Genomic DNA, 21774 nt, shown 5'->3' with positions numbered 1-21774 from the left:
ATGCTTCCAATTAATTCTTACTGCTCATGCATCCTGTACAGTATAAGAACCAGTCATACATTCGTTCAGGAGTAATTAGAATATACAGCTAAGTGAATGCCATTTTGAAGCTGTTCTTTTTGCTAAAGTCTCATTTTCACACGTCGACAGAAACTAAATTATACCCAAACGGAATGTGAGAAGTTTATTTTCTACCAAACTGTTTGTTTTTAGGAAACGCATGACGACTGATTATTTAATCTTAGATGTACATATTGTAAATGTCACTCCTCGTGTGCCAACGAAAGATCTCGTAGCACTTCAATGCAACCTGTTTACCGTCGATCCCTGGGAACCCACGTCTGTTTGTGTGTAGAATAATGCTGTGCACAAAGTATGTGTGGATGGATGTCACAGTGTATGTTCACATACACCAACCTGAGATGCTCCTTTTACGTACAGGAATGGATTTTGTACAGTTTCCTCGCACACATCTGTATTTTTGACTGCAGGAGAAGAGTCGAGTACTCGGTGTCTGTTTACTTTGATAATCAGGGTTTTGCGTTATTGATGTCTTGTCAGACTGGAGATACAGTGTTGAGATGGGAGATGTAATATCCACAGCTGTCACAATTCATTTGCAACTATCAGCAAATACTTTAATAATTGAATAATATTTTAATTTATTTATCAAGTGAAAACATTCCGTCAATTATCAGGATTCTTTCTTTTTTGTCTTGTTTGATGGTAAAACTGAAAATAAGTAAACCTTGTGTATTCAAGGGTGTGTAATAGACATTTCTTACCATTTTCTGAAATGTTAGAGAGAAACTACGGCATATTTATGTAAACCCTGAGGGGCAAGTGATTTTTTTTTTTGTGTCTGATTTGAACTCTCTTCTCTCCTGTGTTTATCACTTGAGAATTGGTGAAAAAAAAAAAAGTTTTGCCAGGATAATCTTTCTGAGTTCATACATTTTTATTTTCATCTGTGAAAACTTTCAGGAGAAAAATAACAATTTCATGCCTGAAACCAAGTGAAATTCTCTTTCAGGAAAAACACACACTCTTGTGTGACCTCAGAAAGATTATCCTGAGAAAACCTTTTTCACCAGTTCTCAAAACATAAACACAGGAGAGAAAACAATTCAGATCAGACTTAGAAAATGGATCAGGGCCCCTCAGGGCTTCCGTACATATTACTGAGTAATGACAATAATTATTCAGTAACAGCTCTATCTCAAATTACAGGCCTGACAAGAACATAATAAACAGTATAAATCTGACATCATTGTGGTATTCACAGTAGCAAAATACATTTATTTTAAGTTAAAAGACAGGTTCACACTTTTTCAAATCTGTTTATAAAAAATAAGTGCAAATTCCTAAGTGTACAGTGAAAGAGTTCTCGGTTGTGGTAATTGTTCCTTCTCTTTATAGTGATTGTGTAAACATTCCTCTCTATCACAACTTTAATTAAAGTCATTGGGATCCAACAGCACGGCTGTCTGGTCAAACTGAAAGAGGGAAGTTTGTACCAACAAAACAATGGGCCAGTCCCAGTGTCCCGTCTGAAACCGTTACAGTGTTGAGAGAGAGGCTGCAAGGGCCTGAAATGTAAATCGGAATGGGACGGCACAAACTTACTTTAAATTGTGGGTTTGGAAGTTTTAAGTTTTTAAATGAGAAAATATATAAATAAAATTAACCAGAAGTGCACGTATACACAAATATAAACACATTCAGTCCGAGATTTCAGGGCCAAAAGTTCCATAATGAACTGGATCTTACCAAAGATTCTGTTAACACACTGCCTGTTCCTTCCTAAAATGCTTTCTGAAATATATATTTAGTGTACTCTTTAGCCATATTGTTCATTTATTGTGAAAACTGGTGCTGAAAAAACTCCAATCAAACTGTAAAACAAGGTAGCGCTGATCAAATATAAACCGTGATCCTTATTAAAGGCTTCCCCTGGTTACCCAGTATTTAATGTCACAAAACGATGAATGTTGGAGCCTTCAGCCAAAGTCTTCAGAAATACAGATTTATGGAAAGTAGGCTCAAAATGTCTGCATGAGAGCCCTCAGGCACACAATAATTTGACAGCACTAAACTGTTGCAGACTTTCTAGGAACGCACCTCAGAGTCTGGGACACTGGGATTAAACCCATATCTTTGAAGAGAATCACTTTATCAGCTAACTATCAAGTATCACGTATCAAGAAATCACATGAGGACGTATGTAGAGGAGAAATTATAGTGACCAAAAGCTCATTAAACATACTGTACATATTGGCAAGTGAGAAAGACTTGAAATAATGTGAACCTGTCCTTTAATTAAGAAATTTACACTCAATCTAATTTAAACAATCTACACTGGATGAACATATTTTGGATCACTCCTACACTGGAATTTGTCTTGAGTGTGTGTTGAAAATTAAACTGCTTCCAGATCCCTTCTGTTCTTTTTCTAATAAACATGCACTGATCTGTGGATCTCTTCGTGTTCTGTATGAACCAGAAAACCCTGAATGTTGAGTTTGTAACGTGACATGTACAAAGTGCCATAATAAAGCTAGCTGAATCAAATGGGGTGCTTCATTCAAACTATTCTAATAAAATAAGAAAAAACACTGTTAGGTTTTACTTCACAGTGTATGCTCATCTTACAGTTTGCACGAACATTGTAATGTCATAATGTTTAATGTGTGCGTTTACCTCTCAGCTGTTTTTGGCTTCAGTGCAGTTCATTTAAGTGCATCGAAAACTCTGCCAGGAGTCCTCGGCTTGTGTTCACAAGAGCACTCCACACACAGCACATCTCTATTCTATCGGCGATGTTCTCCAGGTGGTATCCACTGGGGAGAGATTGTTGTCAAAGTGATAGATAAGGCAGGAAAAAATCGAAGGTCTGCAACGAATTTAAATGCACTTCAGAGGGACATCAGAGCCTCAAGTTCAAACTATTTCATGTCTTTGCTTTGGAGGTGGAAGAAACCAGCTATCTGTGAATAAAGTGTTCATGACCAAACACTTCGGAACAGACTTTTGACAAAACAAACTTTTAGATACTAGCAATAGGGAAGAATGCCCTCTGTCAATGTCATATTACTATGTATTGTTCAGTTGAAACTATTGGATGCATTCACACTTAGAACAGCATTTTAATCTTGTAATTGATCCAGATAAAGCTAATTTTAACTTCTTTATAGACTGTGAAGTCAGATATTTGACAAAAAGTTATTTGGCCACTGTTTTGATATTTTATTTAAGCATAAATGCCAAAAATGTCCTGGTTTTTATTTTGCTCTGTTTTATATTTTATCTGTGCTCTGAACATCTTTGGATTCTGGTGCAGCAGATGGACAAAATAAGACCTCTGAAGAGGTCAGCACAGGATTTTCTAATTAAGAAAATTATAGATGAATTATTTGGAATTGTTGGCTGCAGTACTAATTTATAAGGTCATCTCATATTCTGTATATACAGTCTTAATCTGTAAAGTATGATAGCTTTCAAATAAATGGCTGAAAAGTAAGTCTAGAAAGTAAGTACAGTCTTTCCAGTATCAGTAATGGCTCAGAACTTTAAAAAAAAAAAGTGGATCGATAACTCATACAAGTACCTCAAAACTGCACTTAAAGTTCAGTACTTGAGTTTATACCATTTTACTTTCCATCACTATCACTCAGCAGTTCAGTGCTTTTCATGACTAACAAACCGATTTTATTAAGTTATCAAGGCAAAGTTCCCCTTTAACACACGGAGCAATTTCAGTAATTTTCTTTGAAATGTACCTTTAGATCACACACTATGATAAATCGAAATATATAAAAAATGGTAATAAACATGCTGCAAGTGTATAGTGGTTGTCTTGATTAAAACTGTTCCCTGTGGAGTCGAAAAACTTATTTCCCTTTATGACTTTCCTGCAGTAAACACCTTTTTGGAGCTGACGGTAATTCTTCATTACCGCCTCCTTTCATTTTCTGTAATTGAAAAAAGATAGGAAGCCCATTATTCTGCCTGTGTAGCGCAGGTTTTTCGTTAAGTTTTGCGAGGCTTCATCATCGACTTTCTTTCTCTCCCTCTCATATGCAATTACCTCTGTGAACATCCTGTGACTCCTGAGACCGTCGCTGACAGAGCCAATTAAAGTAGGTAACAATCATTTTAATTAGTGAAGCTGCTCCACGGAGAAAATGGAACCATGTTAGTTTGAAGGTGTGCTGAGGCTGCACATGCATCCACTGACATTCATTATAGACGAGCACAATATGCTGTGATACATGAGCTCAGTGGTTAACACGGAGGCCAAGCGCTCACATGCACCTGCTGAATAAAAAACAGTCATCTGTTTTTAAAGAAAAGCATCTATAACAAAACCTCAAATCTAAAAAGAAATCATTAGCAGTTTAAATGTTTATAAAAAAGATTTGTTCTGTTTCTTTGCTAACTCATTTAATTATAATTTCCCAAGAATCAGTTGTTTCACTACATTTCCCTGGGGATTGTTATTTTAATGCATGAAACCATGTGGAAAAAAAATTCAGGAGAATTTTTTTTTTCTTTCAATAAAAATCCTCAGGGAGAAACATTTTTTTCAGCTGTTTTCACAAATCAGACTTAGAATATTGATGACCAGACAAAAATACTTACTCACTTGCCCCTCTTTGCTTCCATACAGGATGTACCTTTAACATGTTTACTATCTTAGTTAAGCATATTAGCATGCTAACACAACATAAAATATGATTTGATCTATCCATTAATTGTAGAAATTCACAGAGCTATGATATTAAAAACAACAACTTGGGGTTTTAGGTTTAAGTTATTTTCCTAAACTATCTCCTGACTAACAGCAGCCAGGTGCAGCTTCCTCAGGTCTTGCTGTCACAGTGATGTTGCCGATCATCAGACCTGTACAGAGACCCAAACATACCTGTATTCACTACATCTGGAAACACTGGTGTTCTTTTAAAAAAAAAAAATAGCTCAAACACAACTCACCCTAAAGGCACAAAGTGTCATTGTTATATTTTCATTCATGCAGAGGTTAAACAAACAAGACACATTGTGCAAATGAGATGGCTCTAGAGTTTTTATTTTCTATTTTTTTCACACTTTTGACACAGCCGAGCTATGACATCCCAAAAATATCCTGACTACAGCTTCTGAAAATGTTGAACTACTTGTGTGATTTACAGTTTAATGGTCCTTAACTCATAATTAAAGAACTGGAAATAAATCCGCTTTAAGGTTAATTATCTTTACATGTTTAACAATTACAGTAGCCTTTGTGTCAACTTCAATGCAAACTTTACCAAGAATATGAAAAAACTGAAATCCAGCTTAACAGAGAATCACTGGCTGTGCTCTCTGAGAACAACTATTAAGTTTCACGAAGCAGTTCAAATGGGCTTAAGATTTCCTCAAGATGAGGACAAATATAAAAACAGTAATTATAGCAGAATGGAGCCATGCAGAGATTTGTAATTAGTCATGTTTATTTTTACTTCATGGTTAATGATGTTTTCTAATCGCTTCAGAGCGGGGAATCTATTCTCTCTCTCGGCTCATTTCGGCTTTTTTTTTTTTTTTTTTAACTTTCTAAACTCAATTATGTGAGAGCATTATGTAATCAAATGGAGAGTTAGGCTTCAAAAACTTTATATTTAATAGTCTAAAGCAGTCAAAAAGTGTGTTTTGAGGCATGGTTAGCAGAGAAATAATTTAAAAAAAACATGAACATGAACCATGCCTGAGTCGAGCCTTTGACCCTGAAGGCAACTATAATGAGGATAATATATCGAGCCATGATTGAATCTGAATTTAATTACAGGTATATGGTGTTTGGCACAGCAGCACCTCCGTCTGAGCCAGACTGGATGTATTACAGGTCCAAGCTGAAGATATAGTGGAATTTAGAGAACAGCTTCCATCTGAGCGCTGTTTCTGGAGATGGATGAGATGACCTTCACATTAAAGAGGGTCAACGTCTCACTCATTCTCCTGTTTGAATTACGGGGTTGAGATGCAAATCACTCAGAAACGAGTGTTTGTTCACTAAAGCATGAGATTAGAGATAATAACCTCTTTTAATTTCCAACAGAGCGGGAATTAGAAAAGGTTGACCTTTATAAATGATCGCAGGGAGGTTTGCTGTGACTCTCTTCACATCCACAAACAGTGTCGTCCTTTGCTGATCCGTCTGCTGTATTTAAGATCAAATAAATATTGTCTGAGATTTTTACGCATTCTTATGTATCTTACCTGTTTTGTTTCCTCTGTGCAGATGTTTGGTTTGTTGTCTACAAAGAGTGATAATATATCATGAATCAGGTTACCATCCATCTGCTTCTTTTGTGTGTGTGGGCGTTTGCTCGTCGTGATCAGGTGATGACAGGTTTTACCAATGAGCTGATTATTCAGCTGCAGTGTGAGTCAGGGACTCGCTGTGTTTTGTAGAAACCACAGAAGCTGCTGCCAGATGTTGTCATTATACTGAAAGGTTTGTCACATCTTGACACCAATTAGACGAAATATACTGTATACTGTATATTTTATCTTCCTTGAAACCCTAACATGTTAAATTAAAGCACTTCCAAATGGTCAAAAGTATGTGAACATCTATATGCCTTTGGTCAGGGGTGTTTTTTTTAATGGTTTGGGCTCAGCCCCTTAGCTCCAATTAAAGGACATTATAATACTATATTGTAATATTTTATCATATCATATCAAACTAAATTTTAATTTTGATCCCTCACAAAGTGATTTATCTATATAGTGTTTTTATTGTCAGTGGTGGGATCCACCATTCCTATACTGGGTTCAAATGGTATGCACGCACACAGGGGTTCTCTTTCCTGTTGGCACATAGTGAAAAAGTATCTTTCTTTATCGATGAAACTGAATAAAATCATTTTGTATGAAAAAAAAAATGTCATCATATTTGAAACCGAGTGAAGGATGAATGAATTTTTTTTTGCATGTGTGAAAAAAAATGTTCAGGAGACACTGTTTTTCTTCACCTGTGAAACCGAGTGAAAAACAATGTATGAAAAAAAACTCTTTTTTTAGCATGTGTGAACAATTTTGTGAGAAAAAACTGTTTTTCTTCATTTCTGAAAACTTCAGAAAAAAAAGATTTTCTCCGTGTGAAACTGAGTGAAAAAAAAACTTCAGGAGAAAAAAAATTTGAAACCAAATTTTTTTTTTAACGACTATGAAAATAAAGTTTTCTTCACATGTGAAACCGAGTGAAAAAGAAATGTATGAAATTTTTTTCTGCATGTGTGAAAAAAAGTTTTTATGTACGTTTCTGTTTTAAGTGAATTTTTTTTTTATGAAAATAAAGTTTTCTTCACCTGTGAAACTGAGTGAAAAACAATGTATGAAAAAAAATCCACATATGTGAAAAACAATTTGAGGAGATTAGTCTTCATGTGTGAAATGGAAAAAAAAATGTTTATAATTTTTTTTTCTGTGAAAAAAATATTTTTCTTCACATATGAAACTGAGTGGAAAAAAATTTGAGGAGATGTTGAAAAATGTTTTTCTTATGTAAAACTGAGTGAACATGTTCGGAGGGGAAACTGTTTTTCTTCACCTGTGAAACCAAGTGAAAAAAAAAGTATGAAAAAAACTTTTTTTTAGCATGTGTGAAAAAAAATTGAGAAGAAAAACTGTTTTCTTCACTTGTGAAACAAACTTTTTTTTATGAAAAAAACTTTGTGAAAAAAAATTTCAGGAGAAAAAAATATTTTTTCTTCATGTGAAACCAAAAATTGTCTTCACGAAAAATCATTTAAAAAAAAAAGTTAAAATTTTTTTTTATGAACATTTTTTTGATGACTTTTTTTCTGTGAAAAAAAGTTTTTTGCATGTGTGATTTTTTTCCTAATGTTTGTTTCTTTTTTGTGTGAAACATTTTTTTTATGAAAATTTTTTCTTTCTTCACCGGTGAAACCAAGTGAAAAACAATGAATGAAAAAAAAATCTGCATGTGTGAAAAACAATTTGAGGAGAATAACTCTTTCTTCTTCTTTTCCTGTGAAAAAAATTGAGTGAAAAAAAAATCAGGAGAAAATATGTTTTCCTTCTCATGTGAAACCGAGTGAAAGGAAACATTTTACGAAAAAGCTTTTCTTCACTCACAACAGAGTGGAAAAAAAAATATGAAAAAAGTTTTTCTTCATGTTTCAAAGGTATGTTTTCAAGTGAAAAAAAATGACAAGAGAAAAAATTGTTTTCATAAGGTTCATTTTTGTGTTGAGTGTTTGAGTGAAAGCTGCAGGATGACTGAAAGGATAAAGCCAGGACTGCCACAACGCAGCTCAACAGTTGTGCACTCTCCCTATCGGAGCAGCCTGGTTTTTACTGCTGTTGGTGTTAAACAGCACTTTCAACATAAAACACAAGAAAACACAACATTTTGACCATAAACTATGATGTAACATGAAAAGGCTCATATATGAGAATGAGGCCATTACATACAATATTCCACCTTTGACACTGACGACAGATTAGCACCAGTTATAACACATTCCTCACCAAAACAAAGACATGATGGTACAAAAATCCCTGCCCCTCAGGGCTTCTGTACCATGTTGTACTGCCTATGAAGACTTGATGTTGATCTTTCCCTGTTAACACTTTGTCTATTTCAGCCATGAGGGAGAATTATTTTATCTTATTCAGGCCTAATAAAAGCAAGTTTCTACTGCTGTGAAACCATTTTCACCTTTGTATTTTAAGTAATGTTCACTGAGGCTCATCTTTATCTAATTTTTTATTGATTATCTGACAATTTCATTCAATTTTCTTTTGATACAGTAACAATTGTGACGATTGAATTTTCCATGAAATGCCTAGACAAAAATATTCTACTTATATAGACAGTAAAAAATATCAAGGATTGTTGTTGTTTTGCCTTTAAAAGACAGCGAGATGGACTATTTAGCTGCACTGTTGTGGTTCAGTTATTATTGGAGGCCACTTGTGATGTTTTTCGACTGGAAAACAATTTCAAGGAGAGAAAAAATAGTTACAACAGTTTTCTCCCCTGTAGTGCAACACTGTGGGGAGATCGACTAAATGGAAGTTTTAGTTATTTAACTTCATTACGCTGCTTTTATCTATTTCACAATAACCATTCTTGAAAGAAAAACATCAATATAACAGTTCAAGAAGTACACATGCGTATTCGGAGGAATGTTTGGGTGTCTGCATACTTTTGGCCATGTGTTATAATAGAAAATCAAACTGGGACACCCTTCAGATGAGGTTTTTGACGGTTGCCACACAAAAGACATCGCTGGGATTGAATCCTGGATCATTTCTCCATCGAATAGGTCCAGCCATGGTTTGTATTCATAACGTCATGGAGGAGATGTGACTGAGATTATATCAAGAGAGCAGCTGTATCACCACTAGATGGCAGGAGCAGGACATGAGGCGGCCCTGTGAGGGACAGATATTTTTGGCAGGAGATGATGTTGGAGATATTTTCACCCTTAAAATTGCTTTGTGATGACGATGTTAACATCTTAATTTCTGCCTGCCTCCAGGCACTCAGCGCCACGTCACACTCCACTTTGTTTATTCACTTGTGCTGCTACATATGAGATGAAATAAAAAGATGGTACATAAACACATTTCTCAGGAGTGATGCTGATAAAGGCTACGTGTTATTGAAGCTGTGATAGTACGCTGCAGCGGTCTGCTTCTCCACAATCGGGCCATCTAATCTCATCTGTGCTGCCTCTTAGGTACAGTACAGCGTGAAGGCCACACATTTATCTCCCCACACGACTTTTTTCATAATCTAACTTGTAGTAAGTAGATTTCTCCGTGATGGATGAAGCAGAGAACAAATTATTGCAATCGTGAAGCTCTTCTGTAAACGTTTCCCTCGTGTCCTTGGTTTCATTGCTGTGGCCCCCCTCAGGTGGTGTTATCTATCAGTCCTGGCACAATACATTTTATTGAAGAGCACACACACTCAGATATGAACACACACGCACTCACTCCCCAACCTGTTCCACCATTATGACTGTGATTGCTTTGGGATTTGGGTTTCTTTCATTATTCATTTGTCAATCTTAATTTAAATCAGACTTTGAATCTCACTGGGGTTTTTATTTGCGCGGGACAGATTGAGATTAGAATATTTCTTCAGAAACTTTTGTGTCAGATCAGGTGTCTGATGATGTGCGAGCTCTGCAAGCTGTTGCATCAGCAGACACAAGATGTGTGAGGATTTACTTTGCTCTTTTATTGAGGTTTTCATGTAAAGATGATCAATATGTCCATCCTCAATCTTACTTGTGCTATTCCAGGGAAGAATAAATGAACCTTTCAGTTTTTCCCCCTAAACTTTTTCTTTCTGGCTCCACAGCTGTTAAATGGGTTGACATTCATGCTCCCGAGAGGATGAAGCCAGCTGACTTTGGTGATCCTCTCCTCCTTCATTGAATTACACTTCTATGTATGTTATATATAACGTGATGTTCTTCCTTAGGTCCATTTTTATCTTGAGTATTTTTCTCATTTCTTTGAAAATGTTTTTCTGAAAGTTGTTTTGAACTCAGTGTCACACATGAAAAACGAATTCTCCTGAAATTTTTGGAAAAAAAAATCTCCTGAAATTTTTTTTAAAAAAATCTCCTGAAATTTTTTTTAAAAAAATCTCCTGAAATTTTTTTTAAAAAAATCTCCTGAAATTTTTTTTAAAAAAATCTCCTGAAATTTAAAAAAAAAATCTCCTGAAATTAAAAAAAAAAATCTCCTGAAATTTAAAAAAAAAAATCTCCTGAAAATAAAAAAAAAAATCTCCTGAAATTTAAAAAAAAATCTCCTGAAATTTAAAACATTTTTGCAAAAAAATCTCCTGAAATTAAAAAAAAAAATCTCCTGAAATTTTAAAAAAAAATCTCCTGAAATTTTAAAAAAAAATCTCCTGAAATTTAAAACATTTTTGCAAAAAAATCTCCTGAAATTTAAAAAAAAAAAACTCCTGAAATTTAAAACATTTTTGCAAAAAAATCTCCTGAAATTAAAAAAAAATCTCCTGATTTTTAAAAAAAAAAATCTCCTGAAATTTAAAAAATAAAAATCTCCTGAAATAAAAAAAAAAAATTTCTCCAGAAATTAAAAAAAAAATTCAAAACTTTTTTTTTCTGAATTCTTTTGGAAAATGTTATTGTGAACCTTTTTTTTAACTTGATTTCAAGTCAAACACTTCAGAGAAAATAATTTAGATCAATTCTCACTTGCCCCTCGGGGCTTCTGTTACATATTATACTCCCCGTCATGCATTTTACAGCTGTAGTTACAGCTGCTAAACGAACAGTATAATAAGCTTGGTCATTTCACTGCACAGATGAATGAGATGAGATGAACCAAACTGCTTCTCCAACATTTGATATTAATGTGACGAGAGTGCCGAACCTCTTCAGACACACTGATAACATCCGTGCAGCAACCCTAACCCTAAAGTTTGGGAACATTTTATCATTATCGTCCTAGAAGCCGAGAGGAATGCCCATGAAGCATTAGATGATTTCAGGTCAGTAGCTTTTTGACCTCTTGGCATTTCAGAAGCTTATCAAGAATAAGGATTAAATGCACACTGATAGACTTTCTCAATCAGGATTTAGAGGTCGCCACACTAATGCCAGGGTCTTATTTATTGACTTCTCTTTAACATTCAGTACCATCCAGCCACTCATCTTCCACTTTGAACTCGATTCTAACCTGATTGGTCGTATAATGGACTTTTAACCGATGGTATTATCTCCAACCAACTCTACTTATCCACCGGCTCCTCCCAAGTTTGCAGTCTCTGCCCCTTCTATTCATCATGAGAAGACGAGGGGGATGTCATCACCCTTGTTAGCAAAACGACCAAAGTGCCCCCCCCCCCGGTCCACCTCCCATCCTCCTCTCCATCTGCTGATCAGCAGAGAGAGTGCAGGCCAGAGGGGTTGATTAGTTGATAGTCTGGTCTGCCTGACTCATCGATCTTTTATCTGACTGAGGTTTGTACAAGTTACAGTCCATGGCTCTGAAACATCAGTCACTGTGCTGTGCACTGATAACTCCATGGTGCTCTTCATGGTGTTGAAGCAGCAAACTGATTTGTAATTGTGCTATTCTGTCTCAGAACCGTCACTCAGTTTCAATCTTTAATATTCTCCCAACTCCCTTCTACACTTTTTCTATTCTATACTATATTGCAGCCTATATACTCGAGAGTATTTTCAACTTCATGATCACAGAAGACACAGACACACTGCTGCCTCTAGTATAATATTCCTATATTTCTATGATCACATATAAATGTGCTGATGATTCTTCGTTCGCTAGCCTTCTTGAAGGGGACAAATAGGATCAGGGGCCAGTTGTAGATGACTTTGAGGCTTGGTGTGAGTGTTTCCTGCATCTAAATGTTTCACAAATGAAAAACAGCATTGAATATTGACTGTAGGAAGTCTCCACCAAGCCCCCTGCCAACTGTTATTAAAGGTGATGATATTGATCCAGTTGAAAGCCACAAATATTCAGGCGTTGATAATAAACAGTGTCTCTAACCCCGTATTGATGCTACCTCTAAAAAAATGTCCAGCAAAGACATCTTCCTGAAAAAGATGAACTATTTTAAAGCTTCTGCTGAGGTGATGTCTCTCTTTTCCAGATGTTTGAAGTTCAGATCATTAAGATGAAACCTGAAGTTTGAGTTATTGCACTCAGGATTGAGTTTCAGGGCGCCTGCTTGCAGGACTAAATGACTCAATGCTCTTTGATCCTGGTGCTATTGATATGCTCAATAGCAATTACCACTCTGGCTGCGTTCCTCGCACCAGGCCAGTGTTTCTGAAACTCCTTCAGAGCACTTTACGAATAAAATAACCTTCATGGACCACCTAACTTCCCAAGATCCCCCAAAACAACTGATCTAATTCGACAGTATAATAAAATTACAACCTAATTAGATGCCGGTCTTACAAAACACTTAGCGCAGTGGGTTTTGTGAGACTATAACTATAAAAGGATGGCAACAGAGACAGTAAGCTGATTTACATATGCTGACATACATATGTCGCAAAAACGGTCACAAAATGGTTAGCTAGCAGACATCACTGCAGCCTGACAACACAGCAAAACAACCAATTCAAATAATGATGGTTGAATTTACATATGAGCTCATATAATATTTGAAACAACACGTCTATTCTACTCTTTAATGAGGCTCCTTGTCATGTTTCAGCAATATCCAGTCGTGTGACGCTTACAAATGTTGAAACGTGATCTTGAACTGTGGCCACTGGCTTGGCAGCCTTGTCGGCCTTTAACTCCACCATCATGCCCTCCACGGATATGAAAGTGAGGTCACAAACGACGACACGTATGTATCAGTGGTTTGGAGAAATGTTTACTGCTGCACTTTATTCTGGTGACTGGGCTGGTTTCAGATGCAGATGGACAGATTTTTCCCACAAAAATTCTCACAGGGTTTTATCAAAATAACTGTTTAAAGATCTGAGAAATGTATTTAAAACATAAGGACACATTTGTGAAGTACAAGTTTGCTTTTATTCCTTTAGTACCACATAAGTGTTAATAAAGTCTGCCATAATACTGCGACATGTTTGTGGTCCGAGCGCATCTTAAACCCGTCTCCGGGGTTCACCGCTTCACATCTCACACGTTTCTTAATCTGACCAACCAGATTTTATAAAGCACGTTTAGCTGAAAGTTTAAACCTGAAGGTACGCCTCTATTGTGCACATGAACACTTCCGAACACACACACACTCGCTTTATAACTTCAGTTTCAAAGTCTTGCTGTAAATCTCTTTAAGGGAATTTGTACGGGGCTTTAGCTCGTCAGGCTGTGATGACTTGAGAGGCGTGTGGGATGCTGCAGTTGTGTTCCAGTAATTATCACGGCTCCCTGATACGACTGAAAAAAACTGTCCTGAAGGATCTGAGGATGTTGACACACGACAGGCGGTCAGGTGGATGCATGTGTCGTTTCATGAGCTGGATGGATTATTAGCCAAGTTAACTATGCAAAATGCCACTGATTTCCCCGGAGCTCATTAGGAGCACATGAAAAGAACCGCCTGATGAGTGTGTGACTTGTGATTTAATTAGTAATCAACTTGCTTAAGCAATAAATGGAGTCAACAGGTAATTAAATATGATTTAGCCCCAGGTAACAGCCAGGGAGTGTGTATTTTATATTGGATTCGGTGAGCACTTTTAGCAAAACAAACAACTGTAAACTATTTTCTAATTTAGTAAATAGTCTCTTCGGGCGCTAAAGACGAGATAAAGTCAACAACTCTTCATCGCAGGTGTCTGTTTTGAGTTAAAAAATCTATTATGTTGCCAATTTTGCTTTTATGACATCAGATTCGCGCTGACATTAATAAAAGATCTCAAGGTTAACTGCACTGTCCTCACTGTGGCCTGACTCAGCTAAAGGTTCCCAGAACTGTGGGAGTGTGCTGAGAAGTGGAGAATTAAATGGAAAACTCAGTGTTCCCTCTCCGTCAGTGGATGGTACGAGTGGTGAAAAAGAGAAAATGAAGCCTTGGTTTCAATCTCCCTCCCTGGTATGTTCTGTACTTCTTCGCTCAGCTCTCCAGTGGCTGTCTGGCTGTCAGTTTGTGACTGTCTCTTTGTTCAAACTCTAATTATCTCTCATTTTCTCTTTAATCTGCTCACTCGGCACAAACTGCGTTTCTCTCTCTGACATGAATGAAGAGTACAAGCGTGTAATGCCTGATTAAGTGCGAACGCCTGAGAAGATTAAATCAAACTGGCTTCAGATTCAGCTTGATGTTGCGTTCTTTCACTGATGAAAACACTGCATGCAGTCATGAGATAACTTAGATATTCTAACTATAGACAGACTGAGAAAGGATTTTCGTAGAAACGACTCAATGTAATAGATGTAACGCAAAACTCAGGATGGAGATAATAATGATATCTGGATCCTGTGCTACCTTTAAATAGACAATGATTTTTAGATAATGCAAATTTCTGTACGTTATATACGTACGTGATATAAATTTAGTAACTTTTGGTCCTAATCTAAAAAATAAAGTTTTTGCACTGACGTACGTTCGTGACAGCTTTTTTAGCAGACTTATGGACATGTTGTCATGCTGCTGACTCCATGTGGGTCAGCGAGATGGTGATTTTAGGGCTTTCCGGGTCAATGAGAGAAACAAGGGGACACGTAAGTCAGGAAGCAAATAGTCAAAACAAACACAATCATCCCATTTAGTCAACAGTAGCACTGATGGGACACCAGCCACTTCTCTAACCTGGGTTAGTTTGTGTGTTTTGAAATCACAGAACTAATAAAGCTCATCTGATTTAATTTTCTGTGTCTGTGGTGAACACAGGGGAGTAAAATGCAAAAAGAAAGTTTTTGGCTACGCCTTCGTCATCGTTTAGCTTCAGGGCCGTGTCTTTTTTAATTTGTCACACTCCTCCTCTTCATCTTCATCACACAGAGACAATCGACTCGGGAAACGAGGATAAAGCAGAACAGATAAAACCAGCTCTGCTTTTGAAGGCCACGCTGTACGAGATGTTGTTTTTCATCTCTCCTAAAGAGATTTTAGAGCATAGCCTCAATATCAAACAGAATCAGTTATTTAAGTGAAACAAGTGGAAGTCTGTTATTTCTGAAGAGAAGTACAAATGGATGAACTTCTTTTATGATTATCGATCAATAATGGAGACGCAGTAATCATGGGGAGACCTGGACAGTGGTAACAGAAACGATACAGAACCGTGAAACTTACCATGCACATGGTCTATGATGATCCCTCTTCGCTTGCCATTGGACAACTGATGTCTCATACATGACTCATACAAAACTTTAAATTTAGATTAGATTAGATTAATTGTTTAATGGATATTACATTGTTTCAACAGTATTTTTACTCTTGGAAATGTATATATTGGTATTTATGAGGATACTATATTTGTTGCAGTCGCCCCTGCACGTAGGGACAGACTTAACATTTAACTTCTTGTGTTTCAATCAATATTGTGAGTCGAACGCTGCTTCTAGACAAATTTGATGATAATTTAAGATAAAAGTTACCTGCAAAAAAATTGTTTGCTATCATCAGTTTTTTAATACAACATTATACTCCCCCTCTTTCTGAGATGCTCTGTTGTAGCTCCTGTCTCTTTAAGGCCCCCCAGTCTGCTCTGATTGGTCGGCTCACACACACCTGAGCCAGCCCCGCTCACCATGTCTCCTGCCGTGAATAAAGGCATAAATTATGCGGAGTTACTGACGAGGTGTTTGAGGAGCACTGTTTTCTGTGGGAGAGAGGAGCGCCTGTTGGTGCGGACTTTAGGCTTTTTAACTTCCAAGATCTTTTACATGCACAAGAACCTTTCTAAAACACTGCAGGAATGGAAAAAAATGAAAAAGGATAATAATGTAGGTCCCCTTTTAAAGTTATCAACAAAACCTCTAATAATAAAGTGAAAGCTTACAAACAGCCTAAAGGATGTTGCAGAGTGAATAAGGAGCTAAAATATCTGTGAATTTGACTTTCTCGCCAAAAACTGAACAATTACAATGACTCTCTTTTGATACTTGCTGGACTTTGATATTAGTCACGCACCCCAGCTCCCCTCGAACAATGTTTTCCTCCGCTTGCTTACGTGATATCCATTTGTTCATACTTCTTCTCTCTAAAGTATTTGTTCTTATTGTTTCTACAACGCTCTTTTAAGAACCTGTGCAGCCTCTCTCTACTGTGAGTGCGTGTTCCCACTCTACCAGGGCGACCAGTATGATTACAACAAGTTGCTGATGCACTGTGGCTGACCTGCAGGCAATTTCCGCCGCATAAATATCTGCTAAATGAACTGAAACTGAACCGACGCTGAACCCCAGCCTGCAGCAACTCCCAGATAAGAGTCTCTGGCAATGCGTGGAATATTAATATACGTGAACCAAAAGTCGTACAAACGTACAGTATGTATCTGCTGCCGTGCTCCGGGGTTAAACTAAACTGGAAGTCCCTGTGAGGACAGTCCCGCACCTCACAGTACTGAATGTCCACTAAACAACAATCAAGAACATAAATTAATGGAACAAATGTGTGGGCACGAGAAAGGACAAGTCTGAGCTCCAGTGCTCGCTGCTGCCGCTGTTGTATTTTCTCAGCAGCAGCGATGCCTAATAAAACCTGACTGGCACGCTAAATCAGGTTTCAAGTGGATTTTTCCGCTGCTGTGGCGTGACTCCTCCATTGTCCAAGCTGCTGTAATCATTCGAGGCTGAATGGAGGAACACTTCAGCCAATATTAAGAGCACGTAGCCGAGATGTCAGAGAGAAATTGCACCTCGCCAAACTTCTGTACATTTGATCCAACGTGGCTCGCCGCTCTCCGGTTCTGTCTGCAGGAGTTGTCAGGCGCTTTGTGCCGACTCATTCTCTGCATTCTTTCCAACTTAGAAAAAGTTGAGGACGTCCCTGAGTCAGTTTGCAGGTCACTGTCCAAACCTCCAGAGAGATGACACATTATAACTCAGGACGAGTTCAAGGCGACACACGGAATAACTCAAGTCTGCTCCAACTTTTCGGCTTAAAACTTTTCTGTTTACTGCTGCACTTTATTAGATTAAATTTGGGGCCATTTATTCATAGCTCTCACTGCTCTGTAGCTTTATATTTTTCTGTTTATTCTGTTTTGTTCAATTTGAGATTATTTATATCCTTCATTTGGTTTGATTTATTTTAAATTCTACTTTGCCACGCTAGCGGCACAGCTCCGTCAGTCCAACTGTTTTGGTCCAGACTGAAATATCTCAACAGCTTTTGGAAGTACTGCCATGAAATTTGTAGAAATTTCATGTTCCCTAGAAAAACTGCCGACCCTGCTTTTCCCCTGACTCATCTGGAGCCATCGTCAGGTCCAATTATTCCATTATGGTTTAGCCTAAAGTACCGCTGTGATTAAGTAGAGCCTTGCAGAGCTGCTAGAGTTTGGCATTATGTTTTTTTGGATCCAGAAGCGGCCATATTTGCCCGACAGGATGGAATTGGGGAGGTTGTCCTGATGGGACCTGACTGAGGACAAGCAGAGTAGCAGCCTTTTATAACAAGCAAAAACAAAGGCTACTTGTTTTGTAATGTTGTCATTTCTGTCACTTTTTATTGTGTTTTCTGGTGTCTCTGCTGTTTGCACCATGTTTCCCTCCTGTCACTTTGTGCTCTCTCTCAGCCTGATTTTCCCTACACACCTGCCCTGCATCAGGCGCGATAGCCCTGCCCTGTTCCCAGTGTTTCACCCCGTCTATCAGCTTCTATTCAAGGAACCTGCATAAAGAAGGGAGGGTCATTATGTCACTGAATCTCGCTTTGGGGCCAGAGTGTGGTGACAGTTGTACTGAAGTCAATGGGAGATGCATGAGAATTACACCAAAACCCAACATATCTATGTCGTATGACCTCTGATGAAGAAGTGCCTCCCTTCTCCTCCCCTGTCCTTCTCCGCCTCTCTCCACCTGCACCTCATCCCCCGTCCAGTTTAGTTTGTATTTAAGTCAGGTTTTCTGTTCGGTCTTTGACGAGTCGTCTGTTTGGTCTACCTGTTCCTGCTGCTAATTTTGAATAAAAGTTCTGCCGTTGATCCGCCAGCATACCGTCTCCTGTATTTGCATCCATCTTCTACGCTCTTTGTGCGACAAGTTTACTGATGTCTCTGTAGAGAACTAGCTGGCTATCTAACGTTATTTTGTTACTGCTGGTTTGTGCGTGACGGTCCCACATTTTGACATATTTTAATGTTGCAAACTGAACATCATGTAGTTTGAAGAAGACTTGAAACAAGTGATTGAGACCATAAAATCATTAAGAAACTGTTTATGCAAGTAATAAATCAAGTGAGAAGTAGGGTCTTTTTCTCATAAGCTTACATATGGTCAAACTTCTTTTTGCAACTAGTGGATTTATCCCCTGCTGGTCATTAGAAATAATGCAGTTTTAAAGCACTTCATAGACCCAGAGGCCTCATCAACTGTCTCTGGGCTGTAGACTTGTTAAACTGCCTTGTGTTCCTTTCACATCATGACTCGTGTAAAGTAGTTTTAATCGCCTTCTTGTTGAAAGCTGCAATAAAAATAAACTTGCCTCACCACAACAGGACGCCACCACTGCAAAACAACCTTTTAATTTAATTGTTTCACATTAAAAACACACACTGTATGCTGCATCACAAAATGAGAAAACGCTGTCCTGCGAGAACGATTGAAGCCAAAGTAGAGAGAAGAGAAACAGCCGGTGTCGTTGTCAGGAAAGCGAGACACGTTCGTCTCACACACCGCTGCAGGTCGGCTGAGGATTGTGTTCGTCTGAAGCCACAACATGAGATAGTACACAGAGACAGCAGGTTGAGCCACAGATGGGAAATCATGATTCAGACAGTCTCACGAAGCACTTGAATTCATTCCTACCTGTAATGTACATTACCATGATGACAGAGACCATGCGAGGATGATCATGGACTAGAAAACTCTAAATCTTCCACATGGTCTCACACAAGCTTTTGGTGTCGAGCCACATATATTGTAATTGTTGCTTCTGAGGACCTAAACCTGTATTGTAGAGGATGCCTGGTGCTCATAGCAAAGTGTGTCCTTCCTTTTCAGCATGACATTCAACTATCCCAAAAATGCTACTGCTTGTTACATAACATTCTCACCTACCATTATGAAAAAATGCGACAAAATGGAGCCACTTCCTGACCTTCAGCTGATGTTCTTTTGAGTTCTTTTGCTTCAGGTGTGTCTGCATGGTACCCGTTTATGTGAGAAAATAAAAACACAGATATTTACACCATAACGCAGCAGACCCTGTATCCAAAAAAGAAACAGACCGAACCCTCCACATGGTGCTTTTGTACTTTTTAAATCATGAAAATTGTTTAAAAAACGTCCAGAGTGGGTATTTTTTTCATAAAGGACAAAATTATGCCATCCCTAAATAAGCTGTCTGAAAAATCACCCTGACATTCTCTTTCATGAAATACTGGTTTAACAACACCCTGGGCATAATCATCCGCTGCACTGTTTTGTATTCAGCCTCACTTGGCTGGGCGCTGCGGTGAGGTGCAGCAGCCAGAAGTCATTTATTCACATAAATTAACGGTAAGAGTATGACATCCCCTTTAAAGACGTCTGTAGAGTGCAGCTTTTGAAAACCCCGGGAGTCACGTAGCAAACATGCCTTTTTAGTAAACTGATTAAACTGAAACTGACAGGTTAAAAAAAATAATGCATAATTTTCAGATTTCACTCGGTTTACAGGAATCAAAGCAAAATGTTCAGGTGTTTTTTTTTTGTTTTTTTCTCTCTCTCAGTAATGATCAAACATCACAAACCCCTTCCCCTTCAAGAAAATGAACTAAGAAACGATGATTCTCTAAGGACTGGTCACATCTGAACTATGATTTTAAACAACCATATGTTCAATCTGTACATTCGAAGTTCGATATCTGATCTGGGGCCCTTGTCACAGGCCTGTCCTGCAGATAGAGAGACAAATGGCACACATGTACAGTAAAGCAACACTGCAGTCCAGCGTATGCATCGGCAAAGAGAGCAAGATAGATTGACGCATGCAGTTTGGACAGTTCAAAACCAATTCTGTACAGTTCATTTGGCAGTGACCGACGTATGAATGTTTTTGTTACATAGATATGCTGCACAGGGATCAGTCCCCTTTATGGGTGGCTGCCCCACCCAGTCTCTGATTTGTGAGGGTATGTGTAGACACAGACCCCACTGCAGGTCTGGCACATCAGAGGCCACCCTCCCACTACAGTACAGTGCAGGGTGACAGAGAGGGCCGATAAGTCCGGCCGACAGCTCCTTAATCCCCATTAGTGCCTCAGACAGGGCGGTGTGACAGAGCGCAGCGCTGTCATTAGACCAGCCCCTGTTCTTGTCCTCGTCTCCTCCCCTCCCCCGTTAAGGTCCTGCAGGATGCCCTAACAGAGGACGTAGCGCCACCCAGTGGAGGCAGCCTCTGGACGCGTGTGGCTCGGAGGGGAAGGGGGGAGGGCCTCAGCAGGCAATCTCCTCCAGGGTGCCCAGTGTTGTCTGCAGGGGGACTGTCACAGTGTGGCTGATGGACTCCGAGTGGTTCCCCACCGGATCACAGGAACTCTGGGAAGAAAGATTAAAGAGTTTTTAGTGCGAGGTCAGACTGGAGAGTGGCAAAGCAAAATTAATTTGAGCAAAAGATAAAATGTGTCATCTGGTGGAATCCAAATACATTATTAACACCTTTGGCATGCTGTTGAGCTTGTGCACCCACTTTAGAAGGGGTGTGTGCTAATGCCTTTAGCTTAGTAGCTACTGTGAAGACCTCGGCTTTAAAAGGGGTTGGTAGCGTGCACCCAGTCTGAAGTAGATGACCACAGGTCGAGGGTATAAAAGCTTCCGGAGACTTGGATTATGCCAGATGAGCTCTTTGGAGCAATTTTTTTTTTTTTTTCTGTTTTTTTCCCCCATCTGCTTGAACTGTTTAGGAGAAAACTATTTTGCTGTGAAGCTCCAGAAATGTTTCGTTAACTACGATACTTCTCTCGACTTTCCATCCGCATGTGAGTAAGTAATTAATGTGAATTTATCCTTTAAAAAGACATTTCATCCTACATGGTGTCTATTTGTGGAGCTGATTGCAGAGCTACTTTGGCTGGGGATCTAGCCACAACATGCTAACTAGTTGTCAACATG

The 21774-nt window shown here is 38.3% G+C and overlaps 1 protein-coding gene across 2 annotated transcripts in view; it reads right to left on the bottom strand.

The window, feature by feature from the left end:
• Nucleotides 1-19269: 19269 nt before the first annotated feature.
• Nucleotides 19270-21774, bottom strand: part of asic2 (acid-sensing (proton-gated) ion channel 2) — a 362875-nt gene continuing 360370 nt past the window's right edge. For both annotated transcript variants that reach the window (XM_073494605.1, XM_073494604.1), the window contains exon 10: nucleotides 19270-21201. In XM_073494605.1, the coding sequence (XP_073350706.1) occupies nucleotides 21100-21201 (102 nt within the window). In that variant the 3' untranslated portion in view covers nucleotides 19270-21099. The remainder of the gene's footprint in view (nucleotides 21202-21774) is intronic.

The sequence above is a fragment of the Pagrus major genome, chromosome 23 (genome assembly GCF_040436345.1).
Source record: "Pagrus major chromosome 23, Pma_NU_1.0".
Lineage (NCBI taxonomy): Eukaryota > Metazoa > Chordata > Actinopteri > Spariformes > Sparidae > Pagrus > Pagrus major.
This window is presented reverse-complemented; position numbering and strand designations above follow the sequence as displayed.